Genomic DNA, 16,482 nt, shown 5'->3' with positions numbered 1-16,482 from the left:
CATGCAGGGTAGTGACAATTTAAATTAAGCACTAATCTAATTTTACATGTGCTGCATATCTGAAATATTTTATATTATAACCAGTAGAAGGAATCTAAAGAGCTTACAGTTGCTTACCATGAGGATTCAGTTTTTCATAGAAGACTGGAGTAAAAGGTTCAAGCAAGAAGCAAGTCAAACACTCTTAAAAAAGTCATCATTTTCCAACTAATATTTCTTAAATTCCTTATATGCATTAAACCCATATTTATGAATAATGAAATTTGAAATAAAACTGAAACTTTCCCTCCCAAATAATAGGATTGCAATTTCTTTCTACAGAATCAGAGATGAGAAATGCCCTTAAAATTGCTCCTAAGGGTAGAGGAACTCCTGAAAAGACCAGAGGGGCAGTGGGGCTTTGTTTATGCTGCTCTGTCTCCCCGCCTAATAGCTGATGTGTAGGGTAGCGCAGCAGCCGCTTTCTAGAGCATTATCCAGCTTCCTGCCAGCCCCAAAGCGTCAATGCTGGTTGTGGATATTTTTTTGTATGGATTGAAGAGATAGCAGCAGAGAGGGTGTTTAAAGGGTGCTCCCCCACTTTATGCGATTTCACTTATGCACACAGGGGCCTGGAATGTAACTCCTGTATAAGTGGGGAATCTTTCCATCCAGCTGACAGTGCCAATGTTCAGATGTCATGAACAAAGCAATGGGAGCAAGCCAAAAGGAGCCACATCAAGTCTCGGCTGCTGCCCCTCTCACATGGCTGAGAGGAGGGAACCACCAAAAGCTTTTGCTTAATCACATTTTGCCTAGGCTAACAAACTGTGCTTAACATTGACATTGATTTGGTTGAAACAAGCCACCTTGGAACAATTGCAAACACGCAATAGATAACGTTGATCACAGTTCTCTGGTTCAGAGCCAGTGTGGTGTAGTAGTTAAGATTAGTCTCGTAATCTGGGGAACTGGGTTCGCGTCCCCGCTCCTCCACATGCAGCTGCTGGGTGACCTTGGACCAGTCACACTTCTTTGAAGTCTCTCAGCCCCACTCACCTCACAGAGTGTTTGTTGTGGGGGAGGAAAGGAAAGGAGAATGTTAGCCGCTTTGAGACTCCTTCGGGTAGTGATAAAGCGGGATATCAAATCCAAACTCTTCAGATGAAATGACAAACTGTGATTAAGCAATAGCTTCCAAACCTTTCCTCCTGGCCGTGCGGGACAAGGTGGGGGTACACATGAGCCTCACTCCGGTTCAGTGAGATGGTGCTAAGCTATGGTTTAGCATGACACCTGAACACAACAACTATCTCCCTCACAGGGTAAGTACACACTGTGGGGCAGAGACAAAGGCATCTAGGTGGCAGCACTCTCCTTCATGGCTGCTCTTTGCTCGGTCTCGCTAAGTTAAGATGCCTACAAGAGTTTCTCATCCCACACCCAACACTCCTAATTTAAACCCTTTTAAATTTAATTAGGGACGCGGGTGGCGCTGTGGGTAAAACCGCAGTGGGGTGAGCTCCCGTCTTCAGTCCCAGCTCCTGCCCACCTAGCAGTTCGAAAGCACCCCTAAGTGCAAGTAGATAAATAGGTACCGCTCTATAGCGGGAAGGTAAACGGCGTTTTCGTGTGCTGCGCTGGTGCTGGCTCACCAGTGCAGCTTCGTCACGCTGGCCCGGAAGTGTCTCCAGACAGCGCTGGCCCCTGGCCTCTTAAGTGAGATGGGCGCACAACCCTAGAGTCAGACACGACTGGCCCGTACGGGCAGGGGTACCTTTACCTTTACCTTTTTAAATTTAATTAAGTTAGAATACTTTCCCAGATGCAAAATATCATCGATTCCTAGATGAGATGCAGAATGGTCTAACTGCAAAATTGGAGCCGTGCTTGGAACAGTTTGCCTTTAAGAACATGGCAAATGTGCTTGTTTAGATGGAATCAATCTACTGAACAACATAACTGACTGATGGACAGTTCATAAGGTAACTTCTAGCTACATGGCCAAAAATGCCCATCACCAGAGATGAGGGTACATAATTCTTTGGCAAAGTTGGCTTTAGTTAATGGAGAATACCTTCTTGAAAGAGAATTTCTTCCTTGAAAGAGACTGGATTCTTCTAACAACTGAAGAGTTTATTTCAAAAAATATTAAGATAATAATAGAAAAAGGTTTAGATACATTAGAAGCAGTAAACTAGCTAGGAAGACAGTTGGACCTTTGGGTGACATGGGAGTCAAAAGTGAGCTAAATATGGGAAAGGAGATTGCAGATGAACTGAATTAATTCATCACCTTTCCTCACTGAGGAAGATGTAGATCACTGAGCTTGAACTTTCTCAGGAAAGGTGGGAGTTAAAGGTGAGCAATGAGGTCACCAAATTTGCTGATGACACCAAATTATTGAAAAGAACAAAAAGGAGATTTCAAGGAGTTCCAAAAGGATCTCTCCAAACTGGGGCAATGGTCATTCAAACGGAAAATGAAATTCAGTGCAAGCAAGTGCAAAGTAGCAAAATGTTATTTAACTTCATATATACAAATGGTCTGAACTGATGATGGCTGACTAGAGATCTTGGAGTCACAGTGTACAGCTCAATGAAAATGTTGACCCAGTGTGTGGTGGCAGATGTGAAAAAAGCAACTTGCATATTAGGAATCTTTAGAAAAGGGGTTGATAAGTGTCAGTATCTTAAAGCCCTTATGCAAATCTATGATGTGACTGACGTTCAAAGGAAAAGGTTCAGAAAAGGAAACTCAAATGATGGCTGGGTTTTCCTTTATGGTGAAAAGTTACAAAATTCTGGGCTTTCTAAGTTTGAAAGTTTTGCTTGTATATGAACATGACAGATTCAGAAAACATTGTGTAGTGAATGGGGTTAGAGAGATGTTTTTCTCCCTCTCAAAATTCTAGAACCATAGGACATCCAATGAAGATGTAGGTTGGGAGATTCAAAACATTCAAATAGGAAGGACTTGACTCTGTGCAAAGTTAAACTACGGAATTAGCTACAAAATGTAGTGAGGATTATACAGATTAATTGTGGGTGGGAGTAAATCCAGGGCTGGTGCAAGACATTTTGGCAACTGAGGCAAACCACAAAGTGGTTCCTGCCAGGGAAGAATTGAAATTGAAATACTTTATTGTCACTTGTACAACTTGTATACAGTGAGATTATACAAGCACCCCCCACTCAGCTCTCTTAGTCTTAATTCACCTCGTTTACTGATGCACACCCACCAAACCCAAAAGTCAGTTTCCCTGTTGTTATCTTTTCATTCAGCAGCCTAACAGCCCACGGATAAAAGCTGTTTTTCACCCTGTTGGTGCGACTAATCATGCTTCTATATCTTCTAGTGCCGGCCAGGGTGTGAATCATCCCTGAGAATTTTCCTCACTCTCCTGAGGCAACATTCTTCCGTGATGTCATCCAGTGGATTCAAGGGATAGTCCATAATATCTTGTGCTATATTCACCACCCTCTGTAGGCACTTCCTATCCATTGATGTCAAACCAGCGTACCACACCGTGATGCAGTATGAAAGGGGTGAGTGAAGATCTACATCAGAAACAAGGGGGTAATAAAGATCTACATTGGGAACAAGTGTGGTTGGAGACCAGCAGCAGCTTGTACACGCCAAGAGGCTGGTGGATTCAGCCTCCAAAGACTGCACCACACTGGCAGCAACAGCAGGTGATGCATTCCTTGGAGGCCAGATCTGCAGCTCCTATGGATTCCTCCATCCAAGGCATTTGTATCACCTTGCCTCATGGGTGAGCCGGCCCTAGGTAAGGTTATATAAGCCATGACGGCTATATTCCAGAGAATGCTGAAGATCCACCACCTTACCCTGGCTTTTGACACTTGAGATTAATATTTTAGTGATTGCTAGCTGTTTTATACTGATGTTAGTGTTATGTACTGAAGTTCTCACCCTGGGCCAGCAGGGGGATACTGTAGATAGTTATGCAAATAAGGGATTGAAAGTGACGTTCAGTGATTGGATAGTTTTAGAAAGTTGTTACAGTAACATTGTACTGGAGCTCTATATAAGCAGGCTGACTAAACCCTTCAGTTCAGTTCTGTCCTGGCCTGTGAATAAACAAGAGCTGTTTTGAAGAATCACTGTGTCGTCTGATATGTTCACCCACAACTTAACAGTTAGTGTTGTATTATAATGTTGCAACCTGTCCTGGGACCTTATGCTGGAGGGTGGGTAATAAATAAATAAAGAACAACATTGAATAGTATGTCTCTGAATACCAGTTGCTAGGGATCATCAGCAGGAAAATGCTATTGCGTTCATCTCCCACTTTGGGGCTTCGCATAGGCATTTGGAAATCCATGGAGGGAACAGCATGCCAGACTAGATCTGATCCAGCAGAGATTCTTCTTATACTCTCATGAAATGTTTGTTTTTAATTTTATGTAAGCTGCCTTGAGCTGTGTAACGCCACATAAAAAATGTTTTAAATTAAAAATATCTTAACAACTGTCTACGCTTATATGGGGCCATCATCATTATTATTATTACTACAGCGTATATGTGAAATCCTGTTCTGTTTCAAAGGCCCAAGTGCTACAAAATCAAATCAAATGAAAACCAGCGCAAAAGTAAAACCGAGTAATCCAAATGTAAGAGAAATGTAACTTAAAATAACCAGAAACAGCAATACAAACAATAAACCAGCTAGATAACCGAATGGAAAACGTTTAACAGACAAGGTTTAACTGGCAAAAAGACAAGCATTTTGTAAGGTGGTCTTTCCTAGGCAGGGAATCCCAAAGAGTCAAATAGCGCTTCCCTAAATTGATGCCTTCAGGCTGTTGTGGGACTACAACTCTCTTCACCTGCATCAACATGGCCAATGGTCAGAGGTGATGGGAGTTGTAATGGACCATGGAGGGCAGCATGTTGGCTGTTCTGGACACAGAAATCCAGGGAGTGGGAGACCAGCCCTCTCAGACTGGAGCGCAGAAGCAATCCCTCAACTTCTTAATCCCAAAGCAATATGCTTTGACTATACTAATCTGGTACCAGAGTCAAATGTAACCCAAGAAAGTGATTCAGAAAAATTACAGTGGTGCCTCGCAAGACGAAAATAATCCGTTCCGCGAGTCTCTTCGTCTAGCGGTTTTTTTGTCTTGCGAAGCATCCCTATTAGCGGTTTAGCGGATTAGCGCTATTAGCGGCTTAGAGGCTATTAGCGGCTTAGCGGCTTAGAGAAAGGGGAAGAAAGGGAAAAATGACTTCAAGCAAGCCCATAGAGAAATTCGTCTTGCGAAGCGCCTCGAAAAACAGAAAACCCTTTCGTCTAGCGGGTTTTTCGTCTTGCGAGGCATTCGTCTTGCGGGGCACCACTGTACTGGACGGAAGGTATTATGCATAATAGAATTTTCAAGTATTTTTTTCCTCACCATTGAGAACTTTCCTTTCTCGATAAAATAATATAGCTGCACATATGTCAATGCAGGGTACAAAACCCAATAAAACAATGTTTGATCATGTGCTTCAAAGCAAATGTGGAGACTATCTACTTACAGGTATCCACATCACTTTGCTGCATTGTTATGCACTGAAGAAACAAGGAACGCTGGACTTCCTCTCCTTGGCATCTAATTCTCCCCCACCCCCCAAAACTACTGAAAACCAAAAATGCTGGATTCATGGGCAAGAAACTCTGTGAGAAAAGTCAGGTTTTTCTTAGCTAATTCCTGGGTAATGGCATACTCAGGTTTCAAATACAACAGGAACCTCAACTCCACTTCTACAGCTGGGAATACAAGACACCCCACTCAAGCAAGGAAGGGGGGACCCGTTCTGCAAACATGACTCCTGCACATCCCATCCACTTCCACAGGAAAAACTGTGTTGGGCAAATATTCTACTCAACAGACACATGCAATATCTCTCTCTCTCTCTCTCTCTCTCTCTCTCTCTCTCTCTCTCTCTCTCTCACAGAGTAACATTGTATATTCTGGAGAGAGGAGCAATAGCCCATGAACCCTCAAATGAAGGTAATTTTCCAACATGCACAGGTGAATGCATTGGAGATCACAGCTACCATTCTTGGGAAACTAGGAAAACGCTTCAATCTCCCAGGACATTCTATATAAGATATCAAAGTATCTGTCTTATTACAAAAGAATTTCAGAAACAGACTGGAAAGAGAAGTTGCTGAATTGTAACTTATCACCAAACTTAAAACCATGGAGAGACCTGGTCTGAATAGAGACATTGGATTCTTATCTCATTATACATGATAAAGCTATTTTTAGCCATCTCACCCCTTGCTTTTTTCTGTAAGACCAACTGCAGTCCTTAACAGTCATTTACCACACCTATCAGCCATTCCCACCACCCTTCTGAGTAATACCCCTCCCCACCCTCTCACTATATATAAGTGTCTGGTGATATATAAGTGCCGCGAAGAATTTGCGACACAGATGCCAAAAATTGCACCTGCGTAGAAGCAATTTTTGACATCTGGACATGCGCAGACGCAATTTCTGGTATCTGTGCATGCACAGACGTGATTTCTGGCACCTCTCGGCAAGTCCCCGCACCACGCTGCGCTGGTTTAGCACAGTGCGCTGGGGACTCATTGAGCGGGCAGCTCAGTTCGGGGGGGGGGCTCATGGGCCAGTAAAACGGTCTTCGTGGGCCGCATCCTGCCCTTGGGCTGCATGTTGCCTTCCCCTGTTCCAGAGAGACCTTTATTCCCAAGAAGTTATTGCATGTACTCAGGCTCTTCACCAGATGACCTCAGGCTTGGGACCTGTTTGCCTCCATGTCAGCAGCCACATCCTGGATGCAAACGCCCAGCTACAGGGCCTTGTTGCAGGATCTTGGCTCCTCACTCCCTATGGAACCTGACCCTGGGCTTGGCTTAAGACTGGGGCTCCTGGTCATTCTCTGATGCGGACTCCAGCTGAGGGATGACACTAGTATACTCTTGGTTTCTACTATGCTACTGGAAGTGCAGACAAACTCAATTGCATTGCACTGAAGTAGCTTTGCTTTTTATATTCACAAGAAGAAATCAAACTTCCTTAACACAGAAAACAAATATAAGCAATATAATCACAGGTGGTATTATATATGGCAATAAAAATGCCTCACATCTTAGCATATTTCCCATCTGCTGTTAGCGTAAATGGCAAAAAACAGATGTCAGCAAACGAAATAGATCTTAGCAAAGGAAATCACTGTAGCTCCTGAATCTAAAACGTTATGACAGATACTGACACAATTTCTTACTATGCCTAATGACTGTCTTTTGACAAAGGAAGAGATCTCATGTTCTTTGTATGCTTTCCAAAGCCTTCAGGCTATTATACAAATCTATTCCAAAGCATTTGCATCAACTAAATATTGCTTATGATGTTACTTGTAAAATAATATCATGAATTTTCTACTTACATCCTCAAAGTGCTGTTCATAACCGCTGTTCTATATACTTGCCCCTTGACCGTTAAACAAGCCTGTCTGACAGTCTACTCAATATCTATGTTAGTGAATCTTTAAACATTGTCCTACAGCTTGACTAGTATTTAATATCTACACAAATTGTTCTATCAAGCAGTACCTCAAGGGACTGGTTGTTAATGACAAAAATGCCTCCAGTTGCATTTTATCAGCAAAAGCGATGAACACTGTCATCATGGAGTAACACAACAATAAATCATCTGTATTCAGAAGAAAGTTTTGCTCTAACGTGGAAGATGCAGCTCATTTTCTGCCATGTAGGCAATGGATTTCTGTGACGTCTTTCAGTACTCTTGCTTTTGGATAACACGTGTCAGAAACCATAAAGAAAGGGCAGGCTACAGCCTGAACCAACTGAACTTAACTGAGAAACCAATTGGAAATCAATGAGGAAAAGGGTTGGGGAAGGAAAATCTAGTAAGGGAACACCTTAGGCAGAACTGAAGGCCATTCTCTTTACTGACCCTAGTAAAAACCTCTAAGTAGTTTACAAGAAGTATTAAAATTAAAAACAGTTAAAAACTATCAAAACATTTAAAGGTAATAAAGATTAACAGTAAAATAAATTAAAACATCTCAACATATACGTGTCTGGATAGGCTTGCCTAAACAAATACATTTTAAACAGGCACTGAAAAGTGTTCGTTGAAGTCGCTTGCCTGGTGTCAATAAGCAGGCAGTTCCAAAGTTTAAGTCTTGCCTACACTTCATCAGCACCACTACCCATCTCTTGGGCGGCTGACGAAAAAGACAACATTCAAAATACAATATATATAGTAATTAAAATAAACAATAAGAAATAAGAAAAAGCGTAAATAGTTCACAGCTCAGATTAAAAACACATGAAGCCACAACTGCCCAAGATTAGTTCAAAGCACAATGAAAAATTATGGGTGAGGGGAAAAGCCATCACCTGGCACCAGGAAGACCATAAGAGAAGGCCTCAGGCTAACCTCCCTGGAGAGGTTGTTCCATGCCTCATCGAAAGTGGCCCTCATTCTGGAAACCCCCCATCTACTTGGTGGGTAGGCTCAGAAGAAAGGTCCCCAAGGAAGATCTGGATAGGAATTTGTTGGGGATGGCATAAGGTAACCTGGTCCCAAGGGATTTAAAACTTTAAATTGGGCCCAAAATCAGATTAGGGTGCAGTACGGCTGTTAACTGGCACAATGTGACCAAAATGCTCATTTAATAGTGCTGTGACCCTATTTTGAACCAAGTGCAGTCTCCAAACCATTTTTAAAGCCAGTCTCTGATACGACATATTTAAACAGCCTACATGGGAGGTTACCAAAGCATGAGTAAATTGTGGCTACGCTTGTCTTCTCCAGATACGGTTGTAGCTGGAGTATCAGCCAGAAATGAAAAAGGCACTTCGAGCCACACAATGGACTGTGACAAAGTTGGATCCAAAAGCAGCCTCGATATTGCAAAACTGACCCTTTATGGGGAGCAAAGCCCCTTCTAGAAGAGTTTGGATGGACAAGCCAATCATTGTCTTATACCCTGCCCTGTCTGACTTTGTTCACCTTCATCTAGTCAAAAACCCGAAATCTGCTTTGGAGATGTGCAAGTTTTCTCTGCCCTCAGAGTTTTAACACCTCCTAGATCAGGCTTCCTTAAACTCGGCCCTCCAGATGTTTTTGGCCTACAACTCCCAGGATCCCTAGCTAGCAGGACCAGTGGTCAGGGATGATGGAAATTGTGGTCTCAAGACATCTGGAGGGCTGAATTTGAGGAAGCCTGTCCTAGATGCAGAAAACGTGAGGGCTAGGTTTCTGATGTTGTCACTGCTGAAACTTCCAACACAATGCTGGATCCCAGTGCTCATGTTTGGACTTGGTGAGTCGCTGGGAAAGGCCACAGCATGATGGTAACAAGAAGCCACTAAGTGTCCGGAACACTCCATAGATATCTTCAAACAGAATCCGTTTGAGTACATAGTCAACTGTTTTATGGCTGTGGCCATTAGGACAAAGGTATCCAAGCATTCATTTTCAGCACATAATTCTGAACTTATTGAGCACCCAAGGTGGCTGACGTCATCGATGGGAGAAAACTTCTAACTATTTCACATATACTTATTTAAAATTATAGCCCTTCTCATGATGTCTCAAAAACATTTATACAAACATATCCATCTGAATCCATTTTTGGGGGGAAATGTAGTCTGTGCTGCTATATTTAGCCCACAAAAGCAAATACAAGATTATTTGAAATATCCATTAAGGAAATGATGCTATTATGAAGTTATATTTCTGTATGCCCCATTTTAGCACAGTTCGAGCTTGTGATAAACAATTAAAAAACAAAACAAGAAACAAATTAAATTAGTAAAAGTAGGGGGAAATCACATTACGTACATTTCTGTGATGGTTTCTGGCAGATTAGTTGGGATCTCCGAAAGGCCCTTCCCTCGGCAGTCCACAATGTTGTTACTACAGGTACATGCAGAAGGACAGTGCAAGACGCTGCAGGAGGGAGCCATAAAAGACTGATGACCTGGAAACAGTAACAGATTGCTACTTCTAAAACTGCAAGAATGCTATTAATGAAACACCTCACTACACAAGGCAGTGAAAAGCAACGCTCCAGAATACGCTCCCCCAATCTGCTCCAGAATACAGATTCCAAATCTGCCTTAAAACGAAATATGCTTGGAAAACGCTTTCACATATTGTATGGTGGAAGCCTGGATTAAAGCACCCACATTTCCATTGCCCAGTGCCTAGAAAGCAGAGGTGCCAACTTGAAGGAAATATTGGGGGGGGGTGTCCCAGGTAAGCCCCTCCCTGCACAATCAATCACAAGCACATACACCATTTGAATGGCAATGCCCATCAACTTGGGGGATGGATGGACGGACCATCAAATATTTTATTTGAGGGGCCAAATGGACCTCAGCTGCTAGGACTGAGCTCCTATGCTAGAAAGGATGGGTCCAAGCAGCTTTCCACTTGCCCTGCTCCTTTACCAGGGGAAACCTGCTCTTCAGCTCCAAATCACAAACCACAGAAAACCCAATTGCCATTTGCCCCGACTGAGCACTAAAGAGCAGTTTTCCCAGGAAGGAAAAGCAGCAGGATGTGAGGAAATGTGGCTAAGTCCAGAGATACCACCATATCAACGTCTTTCATAGCTTTCATAGGGAACCTTCTTCAATATGCTAACCAAATAATTTATAATTGCCAATGTGCAGTCTTTAACTTACCAACATTGATTAACACACATGTATATATTTGGCAGTCAGTTCATTCTTCAGTGGCGCAAAAAAGCAAAAATAAGTTAATAAATTGCTCCTTTAATTTAAAGCATTTATGGAGCACCCAAGTCAATGGCAGGGGTGATTTCTGTGGGCTTTGGTGTGCACTGACCCTCTTGGGGTTTTTTGTTTTCTGCATTTGGAGTTATTGGGCAAAAAAGCTTTTGACATCACAGAATCACAGCAGTGGACTGAGTCAGCAATAAATGAAGTATTTTTTTAAAAAATGTAAAGACATACAGTATCACAGCAAATGATGGCAGCAGTTAGTAAAATAAAATAAAAAATAGAGGGCACAGTAAAGCTTTTAGCACAATTGTATCACAGTGGGAAACCCACATGAACAGTATTTTTAAATTCATTTTTTAAAAAATGGGTGGAAATCTCTTGGGGACCAATACACAGGTGAGCCACTCCTGCTTCGCAGAACGAAGACAACCACCTGTTGCACCTTTCAAGAATACTGAATTATCTCATTTTTTAAATACTACTTGAGAAAATTTCTTCACTGCTGAAAACCCCTCTTTTCAGCGAGCCTTTTGGTGAGTAAAAGAGAAAATGGGCAGGTACAACTGTTGTACACACATTTAGAGGAAACGTGATGAAGCAATGCTGACTAATGATTTAATCTGCCATTAAAAGATTGGTTTTATTTAAATGAACTTGCCTTCTTCCTCATCTAGGGGGTATGAACAGAGGAAAAATAGAGACAAATGTTAGTGGTATAGCATTAGTTATTTTAATATGTCATTACAAGCAATCGAAAAAGCCACAGACATGGTAAAATGTACAGAACGAATTCCGTTTTCCAAACCCTTGGGTTTTCAATTTATAAGAGGTTTTAAGGCTGTAAAAATGGCAAGAGCATAAACGAGTACACTTCGAATACGATACTTATTTTATGTTAAAAAAACTCTCTGGATTTAATAACCTGGGCCCAAACTTTTCACCCACCCTCATAACTATGATACTAGATGTGTAACCTGAGACACTCTAGGTTGAATCTAATCATAGCAAAGGTGCAGTTCTTGTGTGAGTGACTCCCATAGGGCTCGGAAGAAGCTGGCTTCAACCCATCCCACACCTATGCACATGCAGGGTGCAGCTGCTTGATAGGGGAAATATTCAACCTTTTTCTACCTCCAATACCTTGAGGGATGCGGGTTGCGCTGTGGTCTAAACCACTGAGCCTTCGGCTTGCCAATCAAAAAGTCAGCAGTTCAAATCCCTGTGACAGAGTGAGCTCTCGTTGCTCGGTCCCAGCTCCTGCCAACCTAGAAGTTTGAAAGCACACCCAAAAGTGCAAGTAGATTAATAGGTACTGCTCCAGTGGGAAGGTAAATGGTGATTCCGTGTGCTGCTTTGCTGTCGGTGTTCCGTTGTGCCAGAAGTGGCTTAGTCATGCTGGCCACATGACCCAGAAAAGCTGTCTGTGGAGCGGACAAATGACGTCTCCCTTGGTCTGTAAAGCGAGGTAAGCGCCGCAACCCCAGAGTCATTCATGACTGGACTTAACTGTCAGGGGTCCCTTTACCTTTTACCTCCAGTAAAGGAAAAAAAAAAGGTAAGGGACCCCTGGACAGTTAAGTCTAGTCAAAGCTGACTATGGCGTTGTGGCGCTCATCTTGCTTTCAGGCCAAGGGAGCCAGCGTTTGTCCACAGACAGCTTTCCAGGTCATGTGGCCAGCATGACTAAACCGCTTCTGGTGCAATGGACCACCATGACAGAAACCAGAGCGCACGGAAACACTGTTTACCTTCCTGCCACAGTGGTACCTATTTATCTACTTGCACTGGCGTTATTTCGAACTGTTAGGTTGGCAGAAGCTGGAACAAAGCAACAGGAGCTCAGCCCGTTGTGTAGATTCAAACCCCTGACCTTCCAATCAGCAAGTCCAAGAGGCTCAGTGGTTTAGACCACAGTGCCACCCGCGTCCCCCTACCTCCAGTATCCCCAGCTAGCCCCCCCTCTTTTCCAGTACAAGGTGCTCATGGTTCTGGAGAGTGTGAAATCTGCTTCAGGCACATGGGGATGACTAGATGAGGATACAGTCGGTACATGCATGCCTCCCAGGCTCCCAACTTTGAGCTGAGCTGCCTGCATCTATACAGTGGTGCCCCGCAAGACGAACGCCTCGCAAGACGGAAAACCCGCTAGACGAAAGGGTTTTCCGTTTTGGAGGTGCTTCGCAAAACGAATTTCCCTATGGGCTTGCTTCGCAAGATGAAAATGTCTTGCGAGTTCCTGCAGGGTTTTTTCCCTCACCCCCCCTTTTCCTAAGCCCTAAGCCGCTTATCAGCTGATCCGCTAAAAGCCGCTAAACCGCTAATAGCGCTAATCCGTTAAACTGTCAATAGGCTTGCTTCGCAAGATGAAAAAACCGCTATACGAAGAGCCTCACGGAACAGATTAATTTCGTCTTGCGAGGCACCACTGTATAGCCAAGGAAAGGGGTTGAGACATATGCAGCCTGATTTTAAGTAGATTGAACATACTATGTTTTGTGCACAGTTAGTGAAGCTTGTGTTACCCATGCCTTCTTTCAGGCTGTTTAGTCATGCATTACACATCAAGGTAGTGCTGTAATAATATTGAGAGTCTTACCACTGCAGACGAATTCCCGTTTTTGAACCTCAGCTACATTGTGACCCCTTAAATGTGAGGGGCCCATGCACTGAGTGTATAGTCCAACCCGAGGTCGCTGGCGTAGCCAATCGGAGAGCCAAGCTAGATGGCAATCACAGTAAAGGTTGTTGGAGTGTAGTCGGCTGGATAAAACACAGCAAAATAAAACCAAAAAGTACATAAAGGCAATATAGTCTAGTAAGTACAAAGCAAACGATGAAACATGATTAAAGCCTGCAGTTGCAACGTTACGCACTTAGTCTAGAAGACCCCACAAGTTTCCAGAGAGGTTATAATGTGTTAACTGCTTGCTGAGCATTCACTTATGATTGGTTTATATGAGTACTGTGTCCAGTTCTGGGCACCACAGTTCAAGAAGGACACTGAGAAACTGGAACGTGTCCAGAGGAGGGCAACCAAAATGGTCAAAGGCCTGGAAACGATGCCTTATGAGGAACGGCTAAGGGAGCTGGGCATGTTTAGCCTGGAGAAGAGGAGGTTAAGGGGTGATATGATAGCCATGTTCAAATATATAAAAGGATGTCACATAGAGGAGGGAGAAAGGTTGTTTTCTGCTGCTCCAGAGAAGCGGACACGGAGCAATGGTTCCAAACTACAAGAAGGAAGATTCCACCTAAACATTAGGAAGAACTTCCTGACAGTAAGAGCTGTTTGACAGTGGAATTTGCTGCCCAGGAGTGTGGTGGAGTCTCCTTCTCTGGAGGTCTTTAGGCAGAGGCTTGACAACCATATGTCAGGAGTGCTCTGATGGTGTTTCCTGCTTGGCAGGGGGTTGGACTCGATGGCCCTTGTGGTCTCTTCCAACTCTATGATTCTATGATTCTATGATTCTAGGTTATTAGGGGCTGCTGCCCCTGCTTGAGTTGCTCAGTAACCACATCTGCTACCAAGCTCCCACTCCTCCACATCTCCTTCAACACCCCCATCCCCACCTACTGTATTTTTTGCTCTATAAGACGCACGTTTCCCCTCCTAAAAAGTAAGGGAAAATGTGTGTGCGTCGTATGGAGCGAATGCAGGCTGCGCAGCTATCCCAGAAGCCAGAACAGCAAGAGGGATTGCTGCGCTCCCTCTCGCTGTTCTAGCTTCTGGCTTAGCCGCACTCTGTCCCTTCCCCCACCTCCCGCAAAAGCCAGCAAGAGCCGCGCTCCCCTTAAAGAGCCGCGCAGAGCGTGTGTGCAGCTCTTGGAGGCTTTTCCCCGAGGAGGGAGAAGGGCAACCCATCAGTGACAGGCTGCCCTTCTCCCTCCTCGCGGAAAAGCCTGCAAGCGTCGCACACACGCTCCACGCGACTCGTGAAAGGGAGCTCTGAGCAGAGCCTGGGATGCATACAGGCTCTGCTCAGTGCTCCCTTTAAAGAATATTTTTTTTCTTTCATTCCCCCTCTAAAAACTAGGTACGTCTTATGTTTGGGTGCGTCTTGTAGGGTGAAAAATATAGTATACACCATTCCTACTTTGCTGCCAATCCTCATCCCCCAGAGTTTGCCCCAAAATGCCCCTTTCCCCACAGTTTGCTAAAAACTCTCCCTGACCCATCTTCTCATAATTATGACATCATTAATCTATTGTCCCCACTACTACTAATAAGACCATTGCTATTGAGCTGACATTTAACTCTCTTTCCTCGCTGCCTTGACTGTGGCTACGTACATAGCTCAGTTGATAGAGCATGGAACTCTTAACCTCAGGGTCACTGAGTTCAAGTCCCATGTTGGGCAAAGGATTCCTGCAGGGAGCTGGACTATTTGTGGTCCATTCCAACATGACAGTGATAGGTCTGCTATCACTTTTGAGGCCCTGCTCTTTACCACTCTGGGGAAATGAAAGATGGGGACTCTGTACTGGGTTCTCACTGCCTCTCTTGAGAGATGAACATTTCTGTGCCTGCAAAATCTGACTGAGACACAGCAGGCCTTTAAGAATGCTGCAGCCTTTAGGTCTGTGAAAGAAACTTTTCCCTATGGATCCTAGGAATTTGTGGGTAGCTTGTGAGTAGGAGAAGATAGGTAAATGGCATCCAAGGTTTTTAGACTGAGAAATGGAGAAACCATGGACCAAGAATAATGTGATGTATATATCTGGGTTGTTCCTAATATTACCAGACCACCAACAAATATTCCCACTACCTCCCTCTCTAGCAGATCCCTCTTCCTGTAGCTCAGAGCAATCCTTCTATACTGATCTCAAACCTTGGTCTTTCCTGTACTGTAAGACTGCCTTTTGATTAGGGAACTGATGTTCCATGCTAAAACCTGAGTTTTAAGAACAATCTCTAATGAACATTTTGAGGTATTATTAGCCACCAGCATAACTGCTTGCAGAAATCCTTTCGTTAGCACATTTTCTGCTGAATCGTCTCTTCCATCTCTTTTGGTTTAATTACAGTAGAGGGGATTAGGTGCATTGACACCTAGAGACCCATGCTCAAAACAATGCTTAATATTAAGATACCAAACCCGTAAGTGTTTTCATCTTGGCATGTGGGATCTATTTGGGGAAACGAAGTATTGGACTGTGAAGTTGATCATAGCAGCAGTGCAGTTAATTAAAGGCTGGAGGGAGTAAAAAGAGCCAAGGAAGGATTTGAGCTTTTCAGCTGTTGGTGGAAAGATGTTGCATTGATAGCAGGGGGTTAAGGTTGATAGCATAGGTTAAGGTTGTCCAGTAAAAAAAGAGGACAGGGCTCCTGAACTGTTAAAAGTTGATTATTTATTCCTAAGGTTGGTGACTGGACATGGCAGCCAGGAACATATAACACTGGTCTTAAAGGATCTACATTGGCTCCCAGTAAGCACAATTCAAAGTGTTGGTGCTGGCCTTTAAGGACCTAAACAGCTTTGGCCCTGCATACCTGAAGGAGCATCTCCACCCCCATCATTCAACCTGGACGCTGAGATCCATCTCCATCTGACAGTACTTCTCATATGTTACAACTGAATGTGGCATTGTGTTTTTTAGTAGTGGTGTTTTGCCCGTTTTATTTTTCTACTTTCATATTTATTTTTATTTGCCATACCCATCATTTTTATTGTATTATGGAGGAGGAGGAGGAGGAGGAGGAGGAGGAGGAGGAGGAGGGAGGTTACAGGAAACCAGGCAGA

General features: G+C 43.6%; 1 protein-coding gene across 6 annotated transcripts in view; it reads right to left on the bottom strand.

Moving 5' to 3' along the window:
• The window catches only part of SLIT2 (slit guidance ligand 2), a 235,105-nt gene that overhangs the window by 67,724 nt on the left and 150,899 nt on the right, over nt 1-16,482 (bottom strand). For all 6 annotated transcript variants that reach the window (XM_081876193.1, XM_081876194.1, XM_081876196.1 and 3 more), the window contains exons 8-9: nt 13,338-13,501; nt 9,834-9,972 (exon numbers count right to left, since the gene is read on the bottom strand). In XM_081876193.1, coding sequence (XP_081732319.1) covers nt 9,834-9,972; nt 13,338-13,501 — 303 coding nt within the window. The remainder of the gene's footprint in view (nt 1-9,833; nt 9,973-13,337; nt 13,502-16,482) is intronic.

Source organism: Podarcis erhardii, assembly GCF_964252035.2.
Source record: "Podarcis erhardii genome assembly, chromosome: 9".
Taxonomy (NCBI): Eukaryota; Metazoa; Chordata; class Lepidosauria; order Squamata; family Lacertidae; genus Podarcis; species Podarcis erhardii.
This window is presented reverse-complemented; position numbering and strand designations above follow the sequence as displayed.